This window comes from Nycticebus coucang, chromosome 21, assembly GCF_027406575.1.
Source record: "Nycticebus coucang isolate mNycCou1 chromosome 21, mNycCou1.pri, whole genome shotgun sequence".
In the NCBI taxonomy this organism is placed as follows: Eukaryota; Metazoa; Chordata; class Mammalia; order Primates; family Lorisidae; genus Nycticebus; species Nycticebus coucang.
Window position 1 is genome coordinate 7,008,297 of NC_069800.1, and position 20,325 is coordinate 7,028,621.

The 20,325-nt window shown below is 35.7% G+C and overlaps 1 protein-coding gene and 1 pseudogene across 1 annotated transcript in view; one reads left to right on the forward strand and one right to left on the reverse strand.

Annotated features, from left to right (window-relative positions):
- The window catches only part of LOC128573691 (60S ribosomal protein L7-like), a 350,760-nt pseudogene that overhangs the window by 248,483 nt on the left and 81,952 nt on the right, over positions 1-20,325 (reverse strand).
- LOC128574196 (rho GTPase-activating protein 15-like) overlaps positions 1-20,325 on the forward strand; it is a 45,242-nt gene that overhangs the window by 7,224 nt on the left and 17,693 nt on the right. Inside the window, exons 2-3 of the mRNA XM_053574846.1 lie at positions 1,845-1,906; positions 13,068-13,155. Coding sequence (XP_053430821.1) covers positions 1,845-1,906; positions 13,068-13,155 — 150 coding nt within the window. The remainder of the gene's footprint in view (positions 1-1,844; positions 1,907-13,067; positions 13,156-20,325) is intronic.

The window sequence follows — 20,325 nt, forward strand, 5'->3', positions numbered from 1 at the left end:
CATTGGATGGTTGTTCCAGAATTGGAAATAATAACAGTAATATTTTCCAAGGGCAGATATAAACAATTATTTAGGGGAATGTGTTTGTAGTATGTTGGTACCTAGATTGTAGTATTTCCCTAAATTCTCCACCCAGACCCCTTAACCAGTCTTCATGCTCTGGGCCTTCATCCTCCAGAATTCACTTTTCCCTGCATTAGACAGCCTTTAACAGTTCCCAGTGATCCCTGCAGTGGACAGCCTTTGTGGTTCTCAGTGATCCCTGCAGTCGACAGCCTTTAACAGTTCCCAGTGATCCCTGCAGGAGACAGCTTTAGTGGGTCCCAGTGATCCCTGCAGTGGACAGCCTTTATGGTTCCCAGTGATCCCTGCAGGAGACAGCCTTTAACAGTTCCCAGTGATCCCTGCAGTGGACAGCCTTTATGGTTCTCAGTGATCCCTGCAGTCGACAGCCTTTAACAGTTCCCAGTGATCCCTGCAGGAGACAGCTTTAGTGGGTCCCAGTGATCCCTGCAGTGGACAGCCTTTATGGTTCCCAGTGATCCCTGCAGGAGACAGCCTTTATGGTTCCCAGTGATCCCTGCAGTGGACAGCCTTTGTGGTTCCCAGTGATCCCTGGCTTATTGTACCCTCAATGAATCCCCAACAATAAAAAAAAAATAATAATTAAAAAAAAAAGAAAGTTTCATTTGGTGTAGTACATAATATAATCCTTTTTATCTCAATGAAACATGAAGATATACATATGTGTGCGCGTGCATGCGCACGCGCGCACACACACACACATATATATAGAGAGAGAGAGCTGGTGTGCGCATAAAGAGTTTACCAAAGGGGGGAAAGTAATTGAACACCTAGTTTAGACTTTGCTAGGAATCAACACATTACAATTTGCATCATGCATTTATTTTATCCAGAATGCCACAAACCTCTCTGTGAATTTATAATGAATTATTGAATTTCCGCTAAGAAAGTCGCACTTGTGGCTCAGCACCCATAGCTCACATACACCAAGGCTGGCGGGTTCAAGCCAGGCTCCAACCTGCTAAACAACAATGACAACTGCAACCAAAAAATAGCCAGGTGTGGTGGCGGGCACCTGTAGACCCTACTCGGAAGGTCGAGGCAAGAGAATCGCTTAAGTCCAAGAGTTAGAGGTTGCTATGAGCTGTGACACCACAGCACTGTACTGAGGGCGACACAGTGAGACTCTGTCTCAAAAAAAAGAAAGAAAGAAAGTTGCAATTGTATTAGCATTGAAAGCCAGTATATTACATACAAATAGGAAAAAGAAGTAATCCCACATCATGGAAGAAGGCAGTGAGGCAGTGCTGCAACAGTGTCTTGAAAACTGCTTGTGACACGTGAATTGTTGTGTTTTAAATGCCCTTCCATGACTCAACTGGCCAAGTTATATGGTCCCATTGAATTTGACCCACACCCGTACACTCAGCCTCAGCAGGTATATGGGGATGTTAAAAAAGGAAGAACTTTTCCAAGAACAATAAGTAAAATTAAGAAGGCATTACATTTGTCTTCGTGTTACCATTTTCAGTCTATTTTTTAACCTACAGCCTTCGATGCCCAGAAAGAAAAGTGAGTAAAGGTGTATTGCTGTCCAACAAATCCTTCACGTTCCTCTTCACAATATGTCTTTGTCTCTTCAATGGCTTGTAATGATTATGATCTTGCAGGCACTTCCCATAAGCTATCTGTGCATTATTAATGAAGTTCTATGACGGGAAACGTCCATCACTGCAGTGATTCTTGAAAAGCATAGATTCATTCAAACTAACAATACATATGAGTTTGTCACAGTTTTAACATATGCATTCTTCTTGCAGATGGTTGAAAAAGAAGGTTATCTTCAAAAAGCTAAAATTGCAGATGGAGGAAAGAAACTAAGGTAATAAAAAGTTCTTTGACGCACTTTTATATAACTATGCTAGTTCCTGTATCCTTAACTTGTATCACTGCTATTGTTTGGGAAGCAAGGCCCTATGGTAACAGACTGGTCCCTTTTGCTACCACTATGATCAACATTATTTTTAATATAATTGTAGTTTTTGAAGAAAGGCACAACAGTACATATTATTACACAGAGCATACAGATATGAAATGCTTCTTGTCCTTTTAAAGTATAAGTTCTTTAAAAAAAATTAAAGGAAGTAAGGCAATGGATCTTGATTTCTGGAATTAACAGATTTTGGAATAAAAGGACTTATTTGCATTACATAAAAATTTCCTGGAGGGTGTAGTGAGTGTCTCATGCCTGTAATTCTAGCACTTAAGGATTCAAGGCAGAAGGATTCCTTGAGCTCAGGAGTTTGAGAGCAGCCTGAACAAGAGTGAGACCCTGTATCTACAAAAAAGAAAAATTAGCTAGTAGTGGTGGTATATGCCTGTAGTGCAAACTACTCTGGAGGCTAAATCAGGACAGTCTCTTGAGCCCAGGAGTTTAAGTCTATAGTGAACTATAATTGGGCCACTAGACTTCAGCTTCAGACTGGGCAGCAGAGCAAGACTCTGTCTAAAAAAGAAAAAAACGAAAAAAAAATCCCTACAGTAAATTAGGGGAGCAATTGTTTAAAGGATGAAGTAGTTGAACTATATTTTTAGATAAGTAAATCAGGACCCTTTCTTACCTCACCAACAGCATGGATAAAAAAATCCTCATGGTTTAATCTCATTTCCCACGTCAACCCTTCACTGGGGCTTGATGGGAGAAAGGAGGTAACATCATTGGTCAATCCTACTCTCCAGCCTCATGCAAAGAAGACGGGGGGTGGGGGGGTGGGGGGGAGGGATATTACAAGAAACCAAGATGATGCCCTACCATGGGGGTTATGTAAAGTATCCTTGCCGATCCATAGCAAACTTTGTAACATCTCTGAGAAGGCAGGGCCAGGAGGAAGCAAAGGACCAGAATAGGGCCCTTCCCCTAACCCACTCACATGAATATGATTTTTGGTAGTTGTGATCATTGTATACTATTGTGTACTTGCTTTATTTGCTTTTACTTTAATATGTTGTTGTACAATTTGCATGCTGCAGTTTAATTTCATATAAACATTTGCAGGCAGTTTCATTATTTCAATCTATTTGTAAACTATTATGCATTCTTTCAGCTTTTCTCACTTAAAGTTATACAAATTTTAGTTTTTCCTTTTTTTTTTTTTCCTTTTTTTATTTTCACCATAGATATACAGAATTGAGTTTGTGGCCTTGTGTTATCATTACTCTGGGAATGATGTCTAACTGGTTTTATTTTATTTTTTGTTTCTAATCCTCACTTCCATCCCCTTTAGACCTCCAATTTAATGCATTTAATGTGTGTTCATCAAATCCACTTTCATATATATATGTATGTATCAGAATATCTGTGTCACCTTAAAAGTAGTGTGTAGTTGTGTGTATGTGAATGTGTTGTATTGCATAAGCATTTTTGTGTAGTAAATTACATTATGGTTCTTACTACTTTCATTCAACATTAGTGTTTGGACATCTTTCTATGGTGCTAGACAGACCTGTGTTTCTTAACCATGGGGAAAATAAGTCATTAGGTGATTTTGTCATTGTGCAAACTTCATAGAGTGTATTTACACAAACATACATGGTATGGCCTATTACACACCTAGGCTGTCGCTCACTCCCAGGCTACACATTTACCATGTTACTACACTGAGCACTGTAGACAATCTTAACATAATTTGTGTGTGTGTGTATCTAAACATATCTAAACATGGAAAAGGTAAAACATTGTACAATGATGTTACAATGAACAGGATGTCACTAGATGACGGGGATTTTTCAGCTCCATTGTGATCGTATAGGACCAACATCTATATATGGTCTGTGTTTGACTGAGGCATTGTCATACAGTATACGAATGTATTCAAAGCTAGGTCATTTTTCCCAATTACTGCCCTTTGCACCCTGTTTAAAGACACTGTGGTTAATGATGACCTGCATATATGACGGTGATCTCATAAGATTATAATATTGATTTTTACTGTTCCTTGTCTATGTTTGGGTACAGATCTAAACACACTTACCATTGTCTTACAGTTGTCTACAATATTCAGACTGTACAGGTTTGTAACCCAGAAGCCATAGGCTATAGCACAGCCTAGGTGTGTAGTGGGCTATACCATCTAGGTTTGTATAAGGACAGTCAATGGTTTTCATACAATGATAAAAGTACCTAAGCTTAGACACATTTCTCCAAATGTCATTAAGTGACACATGACTATATACTAAATTTTACTTACCCAGTCCCTCAGGTACAAACCCTAAACTTCCTCTAACTCATTCCATCCAAGACAACATTTCAATGAATCACACATATGTGTCCTTTTAACCTGTTAGGAACTCTCAGGGTAATATAGCCAGGAGCACAGATCACTTGGTGTTAAGTTATGTACATTTGTAAATCCACTGAATACCACTGCCAGACTTTCTCCTGAATGAGTGCCCCTGTTCACATAACTGCTCTGCAGTGCAGAAGGGATCTCATTTCCCATAATCTCATCAGCATACGGCATTATCTTACTCTCTTACTTCACTAAATTGGTGGCCATAGAATGTTACCTCAATGTCACTTTTATTTGTATTCTGCTGACTGGTATTGCAGTTGAACAACTTTGTCTGTTTAGAGTCATTCAGATTCTGCATTCTAACAATTGCCTATTTATAAACTTTGATTATTTTCTATTGAGGTTTTTCCTTTTTTTTATAAATTGAGGAAACTCTTAATATATTTCTGATAACATTTTGACAAATTTTGATATTGGAAATATCTCCTACAAGTTTATGGTGGTTTTTGTTTGTTTGTTTTTATTGTAAATACTTCACATATTGAATATTGTATGTATAATCAACAAGATAATAACATATGCTATCCTACCGTGTTGATGGTCTGTAATATACCGAATCATTTCTACTGTCCTTTAAAATTTGATTTTTAAGTTGAGTTCAGTTTTATGCTAATACTTATAATTACAGTGAACCCTCCTACTGCTTATCAATTATTATTTTATATTTTCTAGAGATCAATGCTAAACTTGGACTACTTGATCAAATTACATGACCGTTTTTTTATGACTCGTATTTTGTATTCCCATACTGCTTTACACTTTCATCACTAACACCAAAAATGTTGTTTACTTATAACTTTAAAAATCATGTTTTGATCACATGATTTAATCTTGTTTTAATCACATTTATAATTTAGCAACTAATAATATACCATACTTGGTATAACTTGTATTTTTATGTAAAATTTCCTTTGATAGGCTTTGTAACATTTCTCAACAATCTTTATATCTTTTTATAAATTTTAATGAGTTAATAGGCAATATTAATAGATGCTTACTCTGTCAAGAACTTGGCTAAATGTTTTACAAGTTTTAAGTAATAATTATTAATACAATGTAAACTCTATTATTACTTAGTATTGTACAAATGGAGAGTCTTGGTCACCTGTATTAACCTCTCCTTTCTCCTATTTTATGCAGACTTAGTATGACAGAATTTAGTCCTGCCTTCTGATTGAAATATGTTTGTTTTTTATCTTTTGCTTTCATCTGTTTGAAGTCAAGGACTAAAAATTATCTTTTTATCTCAGGACATCAACTGTACTAAAGACTTCAATTTTCACTTAATAAATATCATTTTATTAATTTCTACAACGTTTTCTGCTCATAAATCCATTCTAGATTATCTGTACTTTGTGCTGTTTTCTTATCTTCCATTTTCCTCCTTCTCGTTTTCTCTTTTATTCGTATTTAATTATTTCTATTTCTATCTAAGGAAATTTTGACTGATCCCTAAGTATGAACAGGAGAGGCTCCAAGGAAGATGAATTCCTTGGCTATATCTTACATTCAAAAAAGATCATACATTTAGGCTTATTTTGGAATGAGGTTGTACACATTTCCTTGGTGACACACTGGTAGATTTAAAAGCAGGATATATTCAAGATTCGGCTCTGCACCCATAGCACAGTGGTTACAATGCCAGTCACATACACCAAGGCTGGCAGGTTCGAACCCAGCCCAGGCCAGCTAAACAACCTTGACAACTGCAACAAAAAATAGCCGGGTGCTGTGGTGGGCACCTGTAGTCCCAGTTACTTGGGAGTCTGAGGTAAGAGAATCACTTAAGCCCAAGAGTGTGAGGTCGCTGTAAGCTGTGATGCCACAGCACTCTACCAAGGATGACATAGTGAGACTCTATCTCAAAAAAAAAAAAAAAAGGAATATATTCAGCATTCAACTTCAATTTTAATTTTGAACATCAAAAATCTACGTCAGTTTTTCTGATTAAGTTTAGGAATTTATTTAAAGATGTCCATCCCCCAAACTGTGAGTAACCCTGTCCTCTCTAAAATTCTACAAGCCCCTAGTAAAGTTAATTTCAATGCACTATTTCAACATGCTCTGCTAGCCTCTCCCTATGCACCCAGTCAGTCCTTCTCCTTAGCCGGCTCCTTTGTATGTCATACTTCTTATTACATGTAGATTCTTCCTCTGTTCTCTTGCTCAGAAAGAAATACTTGGGAGTGAAGACATGGACATAAATATGGGTATTAAAAAAAAAACGCAGAACAGGGCAGTGCAGTGGTTATGTCTGCTAGTGCCTGCTTTCATCCTAAACTTTGTTTGCTTGAACAATTGTTATTTAGAATGGACTTCCTGTGATACTAAGGTGCCTGCCTAATGCAAACATATCTTTTCTTTAGTATTTTCTGCTCAGGATCATAATAAATGCTTCATGGCTATATCTGTCTTTCTCTATTTCTTGCAACACTGACAGAAATGTGTGTGCTTTATACTTCACTGTCTCTTTAACACACCTTTTGGCAGTCATAAATCATAAGAAGCTTAGAATGTGAGAGAGAAAATACATTCCTAGACCTACCAGTTTGAGAACAAGTCTGAACATTTAACAGTGTCAGAGTGATTTTGCAGTAAATCAGTCAGAGACACTAGAGTAAATCACTTTCACTTCCATCACTGGTGCAGAATCAAATCAAATCCAGCATGACCAAGTCAGGTAAAAAAGGCAGATGGCCCAAATAGGGGAGGCTAAAATTTGCAAAGTAATCACATGTGTGTTTTCCTCTGGCTTTTTTGGTTTGTCAATGTGTTGTTACCTCAAGAAGGCATAAGAGAAGTGAGTGTAGAATATAAAGCTTTGGTGTTTAGAGCAAGCAAATGTGTTAAACCTAGAGCTGAAGCTAACAGATTCTTAGAATGGCAATGAAAAATTTAAGGGCGGTTTTCCATCAAGCTTTCTTCCAGACGAGCAGGGACAAAGTTGCTGTTATTATGTGCTGCCATCCGGTGTTCATTGTGTAGAATGTCAAGCTGATGTCCACACTGAGTTTTTGGTTATTGTTTTATAGGTGCTTTTTGTGTTTGTTTTCAGTTTAGTTTGGTTTTCTTTTTGGCATTTTGCAACTTCACAACTCAAGATCTGTTTTTAGGAAAGTTTTTTGAAGGGTTTCACTTGGATACATGCCCCACTGATTGCATAAATTATATATAATTGCCCTAATACAAATTTAGTTCTCCCCCCTTCCTAATTGTAGTCAGTACCTTTCTCCCCTCTGAGATGCGATTTTTTTCTGTGTGTCAAAATATTAATAAAATAAACACCTGAATTTCTTGTCCTGGTATCTGTTTCCTGCCCTGAGTCACTAGGATTAAACCTTTACCTGATTTCCTATAAATCTGTCTGGAGACCGGGGACTGCCTCGCTTATTCATGGGACTTTGGATTTACTAAAATTAGATATTTTTTGAACCGTATGTCTTATTTACCCCTTACGTCTATCTCACAGCTTGATTTTTATCTCTTCCTGTGAAAAAATAGAAAAGAATGCTCTCCAAGTTGTGATGAAATGTGCGGACCTGACTGGGTATGGAATGGATGGCAGGCGGGGATAAAGGGTTTGCAGGGCAACACCAGGGGACAATCCAGGTCAAGCTAAGAGTGACTTTGCTCCAAGGGAGAAAGAAGGTCTGGCAATTCTTTGGAAACAGTTCTGTGACTCCCTCTCTTAGCTCCTACGTTGAGGTCCCACACAGGCAAGCTGAGCACAACTGAAGGGTGGCTGCATGCCACCTTCTCTGGGGAGGCTGGAATGAGCAGGGGCCTCAGGGTCTAGGAGGCTTGGTGGTTGAACCCCATCTTTATGACTTATTTGCCCTTGGTGAGAATGCAACATCCCTATGCTTCAGTTTTCTCATCCATAATATGAGGTTAAGCCCACCTACTGAAATTATTTGGAGGATTATTTCCCATCTTTCTATAGTTAGAGGTAAAGTTTTTTATGTATCTCTTATTTTCCTTAATATTTTAAGCCCTGAGAATTGTGTTTAGCATGTTGTAAATGTTTAGCAGGTACTTATGACTGGTTTAGTGATTAAATTACATGATTCATATAGAATACCAGGCGCCATGTGTGGCACACCATGGGGCCCAAAGCAAGCTCATAATATTTGTGTAGGTATGAGACATAGGAAGACCCTTGGAAGAAGCTCAGGGATCAGCCACTAGAATTATATATTGGAAAAATAGCCTAAATGTTCAGGGTTAAATAATTTAGGGAAAAAAGGAATGCTAGCAGTGCTGTATTAAAATAGTAAAGGACAAAGAAGGGAAATTTAACTTTTTTTCTCTTTTTTTCTTTGTCTTTGTTGGTAAACAATAGTCAACACAGAGCAGGAAAAATCTTGATGCATGACCCTTTGAAATTTGAAAATCCATATATACCTGTACTTTTACTCAAAAAACCTTTAATGATCAACTACTGAAGGTCAGATACTGTGCCCCATCCTGGAAAGGACCTAAAAGACCAGAGATGGTGTCTCTCTTTGTGGGTGCAGGGAGACTGGGGGATTAGACGAACTTTTATTATTCTAAAAACAACTTCATTTTAGAAAGGTTTATTTGAAAAATTTTATCCAAAACTGCTAGACTCACCTGTCCTGGCTAAGTCCTTTAAGCTTACAGAAGTTACTAACTTTCTGAGGTGTCACCCAATACACTGAATAGCAGTCACCTATAGTTACTTGGTCGCATATGGAAAATATTAAAGGTTTCACTTGGAGCAAAATCTTGCCAACTGATTCTTCCCATGTTCTCTCCAGGGATGACAATGTCTCACTGTGTTAAGTAACTGAGTGAAAAGGCCATTCCGCTGAGATCCTAAGAACTATTCCATCACAATTAGTCAAACATATCAGAATGAGGAATGGACTGAACAGATATTATACGGACAATGATCAAGCTGCTAGAGTATTTTGTTCAGAGAGGAAGGGTCAGACTTGAGTCATAGATTAAAAGTTGTTCCCATCAGATGAAGTCTCAGCTACTCCTAGACTACAGGCTCTTGACTCCCTTTCTGGTTTTATGATCCTTACCGAATACAGATGATTTGTTCCTTACTGAGACCAGAATAATCCCTTGTAGGAAAGAGACAGGTTCCACCCAGTTAGGAACATACACCTACTTCTGATTTCTTACGAGGAATAAAACGGTACGTGATCCTACTCCTTGAAACAGTGCAAATTCTAAGGGAAGAGAGCTTGGGAGTGGTGAGTCTTTCCCCTAATTTTCTAATAAGAATAAGGTAAATTAGCTAATGACAGAATTCAGATGGCTGATATTTTGTCACAGGCTGTGCACACTAACTTTTATGATTTAATGATTTCAACCCAAACTATGTTGAAATTTGACATTGACAATATCCTTAACTAAGGTAGTACTGCTTCACCCTTTAAAAAAGTAATGAACAGATTATAAGTTTTGGAGTCAGAAAGACTGGGTTTAACTATAAATATAAAGGTATGACCTTAAGTACATCACCTAAACTCTCTGATCCTCATTTTCGTCCATTAGTAAATAAGGACATTATTCGTACCTTATCATTTTTTGATTGCGAAGTTAAACCTATGCTAAATGATCAAATTTACAGTAGGAACTCAAAATAACTTATGCTAGTTATTATTTTAAAAGAAATCATGGGGGGAAATGAAATGAAAGAAGGACATCTAAAAGGTTGTCAGCAGCATTTTATTCTTCATTTTGAAATGACATTCTTTCCAAGCAATAGATTTAAATGCTTTCACTTTTATTCTAATATGATAAAGATAATGTTTACAGTTTACGAACACAAAAAGAAATAGCACTGTATTTAAGGTGTCAAAGCAATTTATATTACTAAAGTTCCAAGACCTGTGGTTCCTACCCTCTCCAGCTCATTCTTCTGTTCACGTAATAAGAACACAGTTCACAGCAGTTCAAAGTCCTAATCAAGAACAATGAGATAATTGAATTTCATGCAACGTTAGTTCTAACCAGTTCCAGTTCCAACTTTAAGGAAGGAGAAGTTTTGCCAGAAAGTTTATAAACGATCAACATCTGAAACAGATTCAAATCAAAACCATTTAACCAGGACTTACTATAGACAGGACGCAAATAAGGTATAGTATCTCCTTGCCAAAAGATAAAAAATATAGTGGGAAATGTAACAGGCAGGTTAAATATGGATTCGTCATGTGTGAGGGTGTTCCATACTCTCTCATCACATATGGTTAAAATAATAAAATAAGGATGCTCACAGAAGATGCCCAGACTAGACCAGCAGTCTTTCTAACGTTTCTCTTTCTGCTATTTGGGGCCATGTAATATTACAACCTGTAGCATATGAAAGCTATGGCTCCTTCAGTTCACCTTGCAGCTACCGGTACCTAAAAGGAGAAATGAGCAGTAGGGCAGAAGAAAACACCTATATGATTTTCTTCCTGCGTTACTTCTTTACATCTTTTCATTATTTAATTGAAAAATTGACTCTTCATTTAAAGACAAGAGGATCCAAGAACGTGATGTTTGTATTTCTATGTTGGAAAATACACATTGTGTTTCTTGTGTGTCTGTTTATCCTGTTCTTTTTTATAATAACACAATGACGCGTCGTTAAAAAAGCGTCAGACGTGTAAGAGCAACCTAATTCTTGCAAACACTAACCTTGCTGAATCAAAGCTGTCTTTTCATCAAGATCCTAGATTCTAAGAGACAAATGGAAATAAATGACACAAAGTTGTTGAATGGTCATTTAAAAAATATGTTTGTGGGGTTTTCTATTGACCCGAATGAAATCTTTCTGTAAATATTTTAAAAGTTGAATTCAACTATTTTAAAGTTAATATTAAGCCAAAGCAAGCTGCAGCAATATGATATAATGGATAGAAACTTATGTATATTAATCTCCTTAATGCTTTGTCATCTAAAAAGAATACTTTTCACAACACAAACACACACGTAGTCTAACTGTAGAAATAATGTATGCTTAATGTAGAAAAGTTGGTAAACACCAAAAAATATAAAGGAAAAGAAAAAGCCATGATTTTACTACCTGATTTAAGTATTATCATAGTCAGACTTTTTTCCATGCCAAAGTGCACTCACCAATTCAATAAATATATATTGTGTTTCTATTCTGTTCAAGGCAGTATGTTAGGAACTGCGGATACCTCTATAAAGATGAAATTGTTTTTACCATTTGGGAACTTATTTTTTTAATGGGATAAGAGAGAATGAAATTTTAAAAATATTTTAAAATTTATTATAAGTAATATACAAGGAAGTCATGGAGGCACATTTGTTTTTTTTTTTAATTTTTTTATTAAATCATAACTGTATACAATGATATGATTATGGGGCATCATACACTCACTTCATAAACCATTTGACACATTTTTATAACAGTGGTTAACATAGCCTTTCCGGCGTTATCTCAGTTACTGTGCCAAAACATTTATATTCTACATTTACCAAGTTTCGCAAATACCCCTCATGGAGGCACATTTGAAAAAGCAATATCTTGTCTTTTAATGAATGGAATTAATGATCAGAAGGGGCCTCTTTGCCTACTTTCCCTAGTAATGGAGGCCTGTTCATGTCCATGGTGAATGTATCCCACTTTATAAACTTTCTTACTCTGTAAGCCTACCTTTCTCATCCTCAAAAAACTGTTTCCTGCTTCCTTAAAAATGATAATAATAATCAGAATGGTTTCAGATGGGTGACGAAGACAGCACAGCATGGAGTTTTGGACTATAGATTGCATTATGGTTTGCATTAAAATCTTCCCATGTCAGTATTCTTCTGAAGTGTAGGGTTCATTATTTCATTATATGAATCTACCATATGCAATTTACTTAACTAATCTCTTATTTTTTGATATTTTTGGTACAGAATTAACAAATAATGATGTACATTTGTATCTAAACATACAGCCTTAACAATGAGTGAGATATTTTTCTTTAGAATAAATTTAAATTAATAGTAATGAACACGTAAAGGCAAAAGATATGCATATTTTTAAAGATTGTTTTAAAAATATATTGTCAATGGCACTCCAGAAAGGACATACAGTTTATACTCCCACCTATCGGGTATAAGAGAATCCATTTCCTATACTCTCATTAACCCTAGATGTTATCATTCCTTTTAATCCTGGACAAATTGATGGGCAAAGAGGGAAAAAGTATGCCTCTGTGTTTGTTTGCATTTCTTTGATTTCCAGTGAGATTCAACATTATGAAAATATTTTAAATTAAGCAATGACATATGAGCTGGTTAGTTTTTCATCCTCTGAAATATACTAAACCAATGAAGAGAAGACAAAATGAAGGAAGGGATTCTGATTTCTATTTTTACTTTGCTATTTTTGGCTTGATGTAGAAATATAGACTTTTTATGAGAGCAAGGCACATGGTTACATAAAAATAGGAATTTTAGTAGTTGGAAAAGATTTCAGGAAGATTTATAAATTGAAAAACTTTTACTATAAAGACCATGCTTTTCAGTAATTACAGAATGTCTTTATTGTCACCTAAATTTCATGGCACCTATAGATTTTAATAAAGAGAATACTTCCAGGAAGACTAGTTAAAAATAAAGATGGTATTTACTCATTCCAAATGTTGCTCGTACTGTATCTATAAATGATTTCTTCAACTGATAATGCTTTTTTCCTCTTTGTTTTTTCCTAAGGAAAAACTGGTCTACTTCCTGGATTGTTCTTTCTAGTAGAAAAATTGAATTTTACAAAGAATCCAAACAACAGGCTCTGTCCAATACGGTAAATAATTCTCTATTTCTACTGTTAATCATCTTTTCAGAAATATCGTTGTACTAAAAGTTTGGTTTTGTCAGAAATCACACTAAAACTTCCAAGCTACCGACATCTGAAATCAGATGGAGAAAATGACTCAATAAACTTTTAATCAGATGAAGGGAAATAGAACTTAGTGTCTATTTTATTAAGTGGTGCATTTGGAGAATAATCACAAAATGAGATGAATGGTGAGCAGCTATATAGTAATGTGAAGGTAACACTTCAAATTAAGGTGCCATTTATAAATATGTTATTCTTATTTATGAAATGATCACTAAATGTAGCTACTTGCTCAAATAATGTATTATAAAGAATGTTATAAAATGCATTAGTAATAAATGCTTAACGGATGATACCAAGGGAAGCTGTTTTAAAGAATAAGACATAAATTGTATTAAACCATGTATGTGCATCTTTAACACATGAATTTAAGTTGTTATCTAGCATGCTATAAAGTACTTCAGACATTAATAAATAATAATAAACTATTCATAAATGGCACCTTAATGTAGGGTGTTACCAATGAGGAAACACTCTACGTTAACAAAGTGATTTTTTTCCTTAGTCTAACTGTGACATTCACTATATAAAGCTAACCTTTCTCCACATTTCTGTGATTCCATCTAATGGAGCAAATATAATTTCTGTATCCTGTAGTTATTACAAAGTGAAATTAGTAGGGTTTCTTCATTATACCTGGAGGAGGGCCTCATACATGCCTGCAGAGATTTCACAGTGATAGCTAGCAAGTGGAGGCAATTTGTTGGGGCCAATTCAAGCTCACAACCTTGCTACCCGAGCCAAGAGACACTGTAAGATGTAGAAGACAGTGGACAGGGAACATAACTGACAGCCTCCTGTTTAGGAAGGACTTCATAGCCCACTGGCCTGATGGACAAGGAGAGGGGTCGCCTGGCAGGAGTAAACCACAATAAACTAATTTATATTTGGCAGGTAATAAAACGATGGTAAATTCTTTGCTCTCCAGCCACTGTTGTGTTTGCTATGTAATCCTCTTTAAATAGGAAATAGAAAATCATTTGCTAGAAGATTTTTTTTTTTTTAAAGAAGATTTTAGCAAGAACAAAAGGTAGCTTTTGGCTTGCTTCTGATAATTGCAATAGCCCTTATCCCCAGGTGGTGTGCTGATTTTGGAGTCTCAGTGTGGGCCAATCTGTAAACTAATTATGAATAAATTAAAAATATATCTCGGTTCTTTGTATTTTTAATTCAAACTGCCTGAGAAATTTGTTTTAGTATTTTGTTTTGTTTTTATTTTTGGCTACAGGAAGGTTGACATAATCTTTTTAAGAAAAATAAAGTATAGCCAGGTGTTGTGGCGGGCGCCTGTAGTCCCAGCTACTTGAGAGGCTGAGGCAAGAGAATCACTGAAGCCCAGGAGTTGGAGGTTGCTGTGAGCTGTGTGAGGCCACGGCACTCTACCGAGGGCCATAAAGTAAGACTCTGTCTCTACAAAAAAAAAAAGAAAACGAAAATTTAAAAAAAAAAAAAAAAGAAAAAGAAAGTACCCCTAAGGGCCAGGCACAAAACAACTCCCATCCACTTGCAGGTCCTTTGTCTTCCCTTTGAATAAGTTCTAAAGGGGAAGTCAGGAAGGAAGGAAAGTGGCTGGCCTTGCTGAGTTAGGCTGCTGAGAAGATGATCTTCATCCTGCTGAGTGAAAAGAATTCCACTGGGAGGAGAGTTTATGTGAATGTGTGGGATAATGGGAGAGATTAGATTCCATAGTAAAGCATTGGTTTATTTTTATTTTATTATTTTAATCTCTTCCTAACAGGAGATATAATTACCAGCTGTTTAATTTTATACAGGTGAAAGAAAACTCCCTTTTAGATTGGAGGCAAACCCTGCAAGTTAGCTTACTAATTGCATCCCTCTAGTTCAACCTTCAGAATTATTGTAAATTGACAATAGACTTGACTTATAGAGGAAATTGGTTAACGTTTTTTGGCAGTCCATATTTATTACTTTTGGCCCTGTTTTCAATGCTTTGTACAGTTTCTCCAAAGCATTCATTGTCTTCAAAGTGAATTCAGGGCAGGAACTAACTGTGTGGTAATGAGGAAGAGAATTACAGATTCGATTCATGTTTGTACTGCTGGAATTGTCTTGCTAGTCAACTTCTTGGATTCGTTTCTAACCAAGTATTAAAGGCCTAGTGGGATAGCCCACATTACCAGTTCTAGTCTCAGAGAAATGATAATGATGACTGCCAGGCCTTGATTAAAGATGCTGTGGTTTTATTTTGGATGGGATTTATGCCCAAGTTTCTGAATTTCTCTTGCAACCCTTTATGCATGTCCTGGTGTTGTTAATTGAGCTTCTGGGAAAGTCTGTCCTTTCCTCCAAGGGATTGATAGAAGTTGCCTGAGTGAGTTAGGAAGGTGATTTAAAAGAGTAAATGGCATTTTAATCTTTATACAAATGATCTTTGAATGTTAATGCTGTGGTGAAACAAAGCAGCAAAGTAGCTAGAGCAGAGTTTTGAAGTTGGACCTCAGGGATGTAATTCTAGTAGCTGACAAAGTTGCTCACTTCTTTGAATTTAAGACTCCTCACCTGTAAAATGAGAATGGTGACATTTGACAACAGAAAAAATAAGAGATGAAATTAATTAATAAAAATAAAAATACATAATGACTATAAAATAATTATGCTCTATTAATCATAATGTGGAAACAGCCTAAATGCACACCAACCCAGGAATGGATTAACAAGCTGTGGTATATGTATACCAAGGAATACTATTCAGCCATTTAAAATAAAATGGAGACTTTATAGTCTTTGTATTAACCTGGATGGAAGTGGAACACATTATTCTTAGTAAAGCATCACAGAATGGAGAAGCATGAATCCTATGTACTCAATTTTGATGTGAGGACAATTAATGACAATTAAGGACACAGTAGGGGTGGGGGAAGGGGAGAGCAGAGTGAGAAAGAAGGAGGGAGGGGTGGGGAAAGGAAGAGGAGAGAGAGGGAAGAAGGGAGGGGGTTGGGCCTTGGTGCATTCCACACCTTTTAGGGGCAAGACAGGATTGTAAGAGGGACTTTGCCTAACAAATGCAATCAGTGTAACCTGGTTTCTTATACCCTCAATGAATCCCCAATAATAAAATAATAATAATAATAATAAATGAATAAATAAATAAATATGTTGGCTGGGCTGGTGGCTCACACCTGTAATCCCAGCACTCTGGAAGCCTGAGCTCAGGAGTTCCAAACCAGCCTGAACCAGCGAGAGCTCATCTTTAAAAATAGCTAGGTGTTGTGGCAGGCATCTGTAGTCTTAGCTACTTGAGAGGCTGAGGCAAGAGAATCTCTTGAGCCCAAGAGTTTGAGGTTGCTTTGAGCTATGATGCCACAGCACTCTACTGAGGGTGACAAAGTGAAACTCTGTCTCAAAAAAAAAAAAATACGTAAGTAAATATATTCTATGGTACATGATATAGTATAATTAGAACATATTACCCTATATTAATTTTGCATTTGAACTGATTCAGATATTTATACAAGAGACATATTTAATTATGGAGACTACGTAACGCACAGCCTCCAGAAATGAAAATGTATATCCATAAGCAGCATAAAATGTCATATGCGAGCACTAATACAGAAAATGAAGCCATCTATCCATCTGGGGCCCTAGATATAACTTCCTGCATGTCTATATGAAGTTTCCCAGAGCCCTTATTTTCTTCCCTTGGCTCTTACCCTTACTGTTTTCACATTTAATATAGCATATTACAAAATGATCCCACATTCCATGTTTGGCTCCCTTCTTTCTGAATGAAGTTCTTTTAGTTCATATCTGTCTTATTCTCTTAGAGCTTCTATAACAGAATACCAGCAACCAACTGGTTGTTTTAAATAGCAGACATTTATTTCTCATAGTACAGGCACCTAGCAAATCAGGTGTCTGATGAGGGACTCCTTCCTGGTTTCCATTTAGCCATCTTCTCACTGTATCCTCACTCTACAGTAGAAAGTGAGAGAGAAAACTTTTACGTCTGTTAATATTAGGTCACTAGTTTGATTCTTGAGGTCTTTATTTTTATGACCTAAGTATCTCCTAATGGGCTTACTTTTCAATGTTATCAAATTGGGGTTTAGAATTTCAACATATGAATTTTAGGGGAACACAAACATTCACTCTACAATACCCAAGTCACATTTTTATCCAAAGCAGCTTTCCCCTGAAATAACCACAGAATCACTTCACTGGTATGTGTAGATTAGAGAATTATAGGCTCTTATTCCTCAGTGGTCTATTAAAAGAGCTAGCAGACCGACCTCTTCTGGTTTTGTTTTTTTAGTAAGGACACTACATAGTAACCTGCCACCTACTATCATCACCATTTTATAACAGAAAGGACATTATAAAATACTCAATCCAAAATCTAGGAAGGATAAAAATCTCAGAATAAACACATCTCTTTCAAGACATGAAACTATACATCTATATACATAGTTTTATTTTGCCCACTTTATCTCAAATTAGGACAAACTTTATTCAGAGTTTGACTAGCCCTCCAGTGAGGAGGACTGCCAGTGTCCCTAGATACAGTTTTCCTGGATTATGAAGGAAAGGATAGTTTTCACATTCTCATAGATTTTCTTTTGTACATATACACATATACATATTCTGATCCATAACTTACTAAATTTTTTAAACAAATATTATAAAATAATGTAGAAATAATTTTTAGTAAAATGTATAAAATTCCTATGTAAATATAAACAGTTAATACTCAGTTACCTACATCAGCACCACCCACAACAAGATATAAACCCTCTCAACCTTCTAGAAGCCCCATTTCTATCATTGTCCCTTTGCCGTCGTTACCACCTCTTCTTTTTCTCTGGAGTTAGGAAGATTATTTGCATTTTATTCCTTATTTTATTGTTTTTTTTAATATTTCTCCACCTATATCTATATCCCTTGAAATATTAATATAGTCTGTTTTTTAATTTATATAGATATAATTATAGTATTTATTTCTTCTTTTGCCATGTATGTCTGTCTTGCTTTTTCTGCCCTTTAATACTCCATCATTCCATGTTTTTCTCTGCTAGTTTGGGAGGGACATACTTTTTTCTCTTCTGTTAGTAGTTAGCCTAGGATTACAACACTGGTTCATATCAAAGACTAAAGTCAGTCAAATCCTTTACTTTCTTCCAAGATATTACTTCAGAATATTTTTAATTCATTTATCTCCCTCCTAATGTATTGCTGCCTAGCATTTTAATTTAACACCACTAGACATTATTCTCTTTTATACAGTAAAGGTAGGTTTATATTTGCTCAATGTTTACAGCATTCTTTGTTATTTATTTCTTCCTGAATCTTAATCTTGCATTTTAGAATTATTTTTCCTTCTGCTTGAAGTGTATTCTAAGAAATTCTTATATTTAGAGTCTTATGTTAGAAATGTATCTTAGTGTCTGCTTATTTGAAAAAAATCTCTATTTTTCCCTCATTTGGGAAATATATATTTTCTCTGGGTATAGAATTTTGAGTTGGCAGTCACTTCTTTCAGCTCATCAAAAAATATCATTCTACTGTTATCTGTCATCCATTATTGCAATCAAGAAGTCATCTGTTAACATAACTGCTATTCTCTCATTGCTCATAATATTTTTCTCATTATCTTTATTTTTCCACAGTTTTAGGATGATGCCTAGAGACGTCAATATCTTTTTACTTTTTTCTGCCTAGATTGTTATGCTTTCTGAAATTGTTTATTGATGTCATTAATATATTTTAGAAAATTTTCAAGCATTGTTTTTTCAAATGTATCCCCTTTTACATTCTCTTATTTCCTTCTAAGCTTCAAATTAAACCTACATTAAATGTTTCTTCAAATTTTTTATACCCTTCCTTGTCATATCTTTTTTCTTTTTTTTTTTTTTCAGGTTTCTGGTGAATTTAATGCATGTGTCAAAAAAAATCAAAGGCAGGGGAAGGGTAAATAAAATTATAGTGAGGTCAGGGGAGGATGGCCATGGAGACACACAAAGAGGGGTGATAAATGGCAGAGTGGGGAGCTGGAACAAATGGATTTCTTGGGTGTCACATCAATCCAATCCATAGTCCTCTTCTGGGAAATTTTTGTCTTTTTGAGCTGCATTGCAAGTAATTTATCTTTATTTATCTTCCAGGTCATTATATCAGTCTCTTTTTGTGATATGCAGTATGGATTTGATTTTAATTCTTGCGATGTTTACTTTTAGACATTTGTTTCTTTGTTTGAACTTAGTATGTGATTGTTAATTGTTTCCTGCAAGCATTTTGAAGACTTTATTTTGTTAAAACTTGGAGACATAGTTGTTTTATAATTGATGTCTTGTGATACTAACATCTGAAATCTGTTTCAGTTGATTTTTGCTGGTTCTTACTAATGAGGCTTTGTTTCTTGTATGTCTGGTTATCTTTGACTGTGTGCTGATCATTTTTATTCAACTATTATCATAGGAATTTCCCTGAGAAAGTATCCTTCTACAGAGTATTTTGCATTTTTTCTTAAGAAGCCTAGGACATTACCAGTAACTGATTACTTCAATCTAAGTTAATAGAATAAAATTTGTGGGTTATACCTACATAATAAGAAGGCTAGAGCTGTGCTACAACTTCTCAGGGACCATGTTGTTTTTCACTTCTATCCTTCTTTTTTTTTCTTTCTTCCTAAACACTGTACTTCTACCAAGAAAGTCTTCTTTATATTCTTTGTATTCACTTGGGATTGGAGAAAGAGAAAAGCTTAATGTTTGGTGTCCATTTTTTTTTAATGAAATCTCAGGCAGAACCTTGTTCCCTTATTCTGTTAGGTTGATTGATCAAAGATAAAATGTGTAATATAAACAAATGACTATAGGAAAATGCACTTACGTTGCTTTGATATTTGGTTTCTCTCACTGCATTCAGATTCCCATCCCCCACAAATATTTCCCCTAGCAGTTCCAACTATCTTTATATACTTTCAATTCTTTTAAGACAATTTTAAGAAGAAATATTTTATCCAGCATTTTTTTTTATTGTTTCCAGTGGGAGAGTTGATCCAGAAACATAGCTTCTCATTACAATCTACCTCACTTTAATTTAAGTATACATTTG